Consider the following 6,457-nt stretch of genomic DNA (forward strand, 5'->3'; position numbering starts at 1 on the left):
AATGATAATGTCATTGGAAGCAGGCAATGCAGAAGCGAAGACAGTGACAACGTTTGATTCCATTTGTGTAAAGTTTCTTAAATCCTTAAGATTGTTGGAAAAATAAGATAAAAATAATAAAACCTGAGTCGTGTTGGACACTGTCTTATTTATTTTGTAATCCCCATGATTGAACATGTTCTTCTGAAATTTAATTTTTAGGATCAGAATAATAAAAATTTATCTCTAATTTATAACTCAGCAGAAAATATAAAAAAGAAAAAAAATAAAATATAAAAATGGGAGTGTGTTTCTTTGTAAAAATATAGACTATTTATAATGGAAAAAATGATCATTGTAAGCGGTTATAAAAATTTTGAGATAATATAATAAAATTTCACAAATAAAATCTTCAACAATAATAAAATTTTTAACGATCATAAAATTTTTTGAAATCTAAACTAATTTTACAATATTTAGGCATTGAATATAATACATTCGAACAATTAGTTTGACTGAGATTTAATTTTAGAACTTTTATAGATGTAAAACTGGCCATTATCATTAATTTAAATAAATATAATTAGTATTAATTATGTCATTTTAACAATTTTAAATTAATTAATATTTTGACATTTCTATACATGATCATTGACTTTATTTAGTAGTTAAAATAGGTGTACAGATAAATTCACTTCACACTACAAGGAAATTTTGCTTTTAAACCGAAATAGACATTATGAAACTTTTACTATATAATGAATTTACTAACCACTTCAAAACAAAAAATTAATTTAACAAATGCCAACTTTCAGTTAATGTTGATTTGTCGGAGCTTTCTCTCCTCTGAGAGAAGCCTTGCAAATTCAGCTAGAGCAGCTTCATTAGTAGGGGCCCCTGGAATGGTTTCAAACCTGCCGTTATCCAGATTCACCCTTGACACCGGCTTCTCCAGGAGCTCATTTCCAATGTCCACAAGCCTTTGCAAATTCTCCTTGGTTGCGATGTCAACCGATGATTCATCGCCTGTCAGGTTATCAACCTGTTGATATATGTAATCCACCAAGATATTACGATTACCAAATGTTAGAATATATAGTTGGTATACAGATTTTGGCTTTGAGAGGTAAAAAAAATATATTTATATTCAGGAGTTAATTCCTCCTACTATAATTACTGTATAGTTGTAACGATACTTTTTCAAAATACAACAAAATTATAAAAAATACAAACAGCAATTTCTATGATTTTTTTTTAGAAGAATTCGAATTCAATAGAAAAGAAAAAAAGATTATACAAGATTTTGAAATAAAATCAATATTTAACACAAAATAAAATGGTTTGTAGTTGTTGGCGGTACTGTCCAAACAGGTATGTCTGGATAACTCTCAAACAGTTTAAAATTTAAAATTATTTATTTTAAATAATTAAAAAAATAATTAAAAAAATTATTAATAGAAAATAATTTTTATTTGAATCACATGTTCATACGAAATCTTTTAATTTATAATATTATTTTATTAATTTTGGATTCTTTTTAAAATATTCCTCTAAATCATTTTATATTTAAATTAAAGTGTAATAGAAAAATTTTGTAATTTTTCGATATACAATTCTTTTTTTCTTTCTCACAACAAACAAGTTATTTTGTAACACCAAATAGGCTTCAATGAGCTCGTTATATTATATGTATACCTGAATGCGAAGATAATAATCCTTGGAATGGAGGAGGGATTGAAAAAGGGTGGAGACATGGAAGTCGACCAAATCTGAGCTAGCATCAGAGAAAATGTCAAGCAATGGTGTCTTGCCATTGTCAAAGACCCAATTGATCAAACCCCATTTAGATGCAGTGGCTGCTCTGTATTTTTCTTCAAACTTGGATGTGCCAGTTCCAAGGGACAGCACCAGCATGCTCTTGCTCTCCGTCAGCTTTGCATCGCTGAACAAAGGGTTCTCCATTAAGATCTCCTTACGGATGTGACTTATTGCTAGTGATGTCTGTAGATTTGATTTAATCAAGCACAACAAATTATCAGTGGAAGGCCTTTTAGTTCTACGAGTGTGCGTGTGACGAAGATCATGAAAAGCTTACAGGATTGCTGGCGGCAACCCCACCATCAATAAGTTCAAAAGTGCGAGTCCTTTGATCATCCTTGGTGGTAAAGGAATGTGGTGGAAAGAAAGTTGGAGCTGCAGAGGTGCTGATGCAGATATCAGCTAGCCTAGCATTTTTCAAAGCATCAACTTTCGCCTGTTAAGACAATAAACTTTTTAAAAATCTTATATTTTTGCGCATGCATGGACGCAAAATTTAACTTAATTTTGGTAATCTATATGTAATATACATACATCATCTGTTGAGAAGATGACTGGCTGAAGAAGCTTTATGTCAAACGCAGGTATAATCACATTCGCCAAGGTTTCCTTTATGGTCAAGTCTCCTAACAACTGATTTGTCAGTTCATGCAGATATTTTCCATTATATTTTGGCCCCAAAACAGCACCAAAAAAGTTTGTGATCGAGTCAATGAAGTTATTTCGACTGTTTAATCCATGGAAGAATTGAAAACCCATTTATTATCATTCCATGTAAAACAAAAATAATTGAAAAAATCAGAGATGATTTCACCTTTTCTGTGGGAAAATCTTGGGACAGTGTTCTAAATAGAAATTTTCCATGTCTTTTGCTTGGAACATAGGTCTTTTGTCTTTGTTAGGAGCTGTAAGCATGGTGGTTAACAACCCTCCAGTGCTTGTCCCTGCAAGTATATCAAAATAATATGCAATTCTTGCATCTGGTCCATCCAAATCCTTGTGATTACAACCATGAACAGCACAACAAATTAATTAAGATGAAGAGAAATTAAAATAAAAGAAAAGAAAAAGAAAATTTCTGTTACCTGAAGTTTAGATTCAAGAGAAGCAAGAATGATACCAGGAATGATACCTCTAATCCCACCTCCATCAATGCTCAGCACTGTTATCTTCTTTCCTGGCTTCAAATTATTATTATGATCAGCAGCCATATGCCTGTGAAGAAAACTCAATTATTCGTCGTCGTATAGCAAATTAATGTCAATTCTGGAAGTGAATGTGATTGTTGATGAAGGTTTGACATATATATTATATTCATTCACAGTTGGGCCCCATAATGTTAGGGATCTCTAGAATATTAATCTAAAGTCTTTTTCTTCTTGTTGTTTCTTACTGCTCTCTTTTGCTTTTACAACTAAAAGTCCTTCCTGAATTATCAACCTTTTGTTTCTTTATGAGCCTTTTTTTTTTTTTTTTTGAGTCAATTTACAAGGAATATTGTTACTTGTCCAATCAGAAATTAATTTACACAAGTTATTACGGAATTATATAATTTAAATTATATAAACTAAAAGTTGGATAGATGGATTGATTTTATAAAATTTTATTATTTTTTACCACTTTTCTTAATTAAATGTTTCTACAAAATAGTCAATGAATTGTGCAAAATTTAAAAATGAATTATATCTAACCTTTTTATCCGTTGATGACATAATTTAAAATTAATTAGAAATTGTTCAAAATTAATGAATAGAAAATATGGTCTTTCACTTTCGTTGTAGTTCACATTTGAAAACTGTACGGCGAAGAGAATTGGGAATGTGTGCAAGTAATGAAAATTTGATGGAATATATACAAATTAAGATCACCTCACTCCATTTAAATTAAAGTTTTACATTTTCAAAAATGGCTTCAATAAAAATTAAATTCCGCTGTACTTTTTAATTCTTATTCTCAACTTTGATTTACTAATTTTATCATAATTTCAATTCTAAATTCAACTTTTCAATTAAATTTTTAATTTTATTTTTAACAAATATACACTTTATCCTCTTACTTTTTCAAAAGAAATAAACTATAAAAAATAAATTATTTCGATCATTAATTATCAGGCAAGAGATAAAAGAAAAAGCTATATATGTAAATAAATATATGCTTCCATATGGTGCCATCCAATTGTAGCATTAATTATTTTACGACAAGATGAAAGTTAAGCAGGTAAATTGAATTTTTATAAAGAGAGAAAATTACTATTAAATTTATGAATTTCTAGAAAATTTACTAAGTCGTCCCTTTTGACAATCCATAAAATACACTCTTTCCTCATATCAAGACATATGGCCATCATCCATGTGATCTAGCCATAAAGGTAACCATAATATTAATACAGGCAGGTCGTCCGATCTCTCAGCACTGGAATCCAAGAAGAGGGTCAGACAATTTGACCTCTAAGAAGTCTAAAATAAAAGAGCTTGGACTTAATCATTTAAATAATTGCATAAGGTATTTAATGTGCGTACGATGACAATCCTAACATAACGTGTGATAGGAATGGCATGACTCTAGTTGGCTCAGCATTAAATGAGCCAATTGCTCACTATTAATGAGTTGTCTAAAACACCTGCTAAAAGCACTCCTGTCCGCTCCCAAAGGACATGTCACAGACATACTCCATACAGATCCAGATATATATTCCCTTTCCATTCTCGAGAAAGGGGATTCTCCTTTATCTTCTTCAATCTCTTAACTCTTGCAACTAAAACCTTAATATATCCAAAGAATACACTCAGCTCCATTACTATCCTCATTTACTATCCAAGCTAATTTACTTATACCAGTCTCTTCAAAACCTATTCACGTGTCACTATCCTGTGAACCCCAGATCTCACAACTCATCACCTATTTCAATATTACTCAATTAAAACATCAATAGATTTTATAAAATCAAACTCTTTAGTCATGTCTTATAAATCTGTAGTCAACTTATTTTATTCATCATTAGAGAGACTAAAATTGAAGGACTTGATAGTAATTTACCTTTTAAAAATATGGGTGGCAAAATATATATTAGGGCTTTATGTTTCAACCATGCCATTAACATCTCCCTGATGTCCATCAAATGATATTAAAATTTACCGATATCAAAATTATCTAATTTGACTAAATCTTAATCAGTACTATTAATGAGATAAATTCGATACACTTATTGGCAAATTATTTTCTTTTTTGTTTGTCTCCTTCCGTCCCCTTGCTTTTGTTGGAATGAAAATTTATGGTCTTTGGGAACTTTTAAAAAAAGTTTTGGTCAATTCTAACTTACACTATTTTATGGTCTTTATGGTTGGCTAGAAATGAAAAATTGTTTCATAATGACTTGTCTGTTGAGAGTATTTGTTATTGGATTTTACATCGAGTTTCTTTGTGGCTTAAAGCAACTGATTCTTCCTTTCCATACACTGATTTAAATTTGTTGATCTTGTCTGAGGCAATAAAAAGCTGGTCGACTCATTCTTCTGTGTCTCAACCTCCCATTCAATGGGAAAAGCCAGCTCTTGGCTGGATCTAATGCGGAACTCAAGATTAATATGTTATCAAAAATCCCATCATACAATTTAATAAAGAACGAAGCAAAGATATCTTTTAAAAGGTTACTCTAGCACACCCCTAACCGATGAATGTGATTAGAAATATAGAAAATGGAGTGAAGGCTACTCTACTACACCCCTAACCAACCAATATGATTAGAAACATAGATAATCAAGCGAAGGTTGCTCTACTATACCATTAACTAAGCAATGTGATTAGAAACATAGATAATCAAGTGATTCCAGTTTCGAGAACGCCACAAGAAATTTTTTATAAGTTAACTAAGTATGGAGGAGATCCATATTAGAATACTACAAGATTAAACCTTGATAAGTTGCTAAATAATAGAAAAGAACCAAATATTGTTCATAGCATCATCTTTATTCATTGGCCAACTATGGCTGCCACCTGAAGGGCGTTTTTATAGCCTTCAAACTCTAATTCTATTGTAGGAAGGTGTAATTACAATATAGGAAGGGTATCTAGTCAAATAATCAAACCTAGATTACATTAAAGATCATTTTTTCAAATTGTCTTGGAGAAATCCCCTTCCTAAATTGGCTGCACGAATTTGGCTTCTAATATAAGCCAAATTAATTTAAAACAAATTTCGCAAAATACTAAAACTCCAAAATAATAAAATTGGCTCAAATACAATTTAGTCATACATGCATTACGCGATCTGAAATTGTGTTGCGCGTCCACATGTGTTGAAGAGTGTGTTGTTTATTTTCTTATTCTCCCATGCTTGCCAAATATAGTTCTCATCTCGTAAGTTTTGAATTAAGCGATGGTAGCTTGATTTGTCATGATTTGGAATTTTTCATTTTTAAATCTTTGAAGCATCGTGTCATTACCTTACTCCTATCAGGATCACATTGAATGTGGATGGATCTGTTTAAAGGAAAACCAAGTCTTGCAGGTGTTGGTGGTGTGTTGCAGGATTGCAATGGGTCTTTTTTTGTATATTTTCTCCTACTATGTTAGGCATGTAGACTCCAATGACGTAGAATTTTTAGATGTAGAAAAGGTCATGTCAATTCTATATTGCAAAACATCTTCTTGGTTTTCTTAT

The 6,457-nt window shown here is 31.0% G+C and overlaps 1 protein-coding gene across 1 annotated transcript; it reads right to left on the reverse strand.

The window, feature by feature from the left end:
• Positions 1–669: 669 nt before the first annotated feature.
• On the reverse strand, positions 670–3,054 carry LOC110628894 (patatin-like protein 3). The gene is made up of 6 exons (XM_021775717.2): positions 2,883–3,054; positions 2,612–2,793; positions 2,332–2,524; positions 2,075–2,233; positions 1,675–1,980; positions 670–1,021 (listed from the first exon to the last, which is right to left on the reverse strand). The coding sequence occupies exons 1-6, from the start codon at positions 3,006–3,008 to the stop codon at positions 791–793; spliced, it is 1,197 nt and encodes a 398-aa protein (XP_021631409.1). The 5' UTR covers positions 3,009–3,054; the 3' UTR covers positions 670–790.
• Positions 3,055–6,457: the final 3,403 nt, after the last annotated feature.

This window comes from Manihot esculenta, chromosome 12 (genome assembly GCF_001659605.2).
Source record: "Manihot esculenta cultivar AM560-2 chromosome 12, M.esculenta_v8, whole genome shotgun sequence".
In the NCBI taxonomy this organism is placed as follows: Eukaryota; Viridiplantae; Streptophyta; class Magnoliopsida; order Malpighiales; family Euphorbiaceae; genus Manihot; species Manihot esculenta.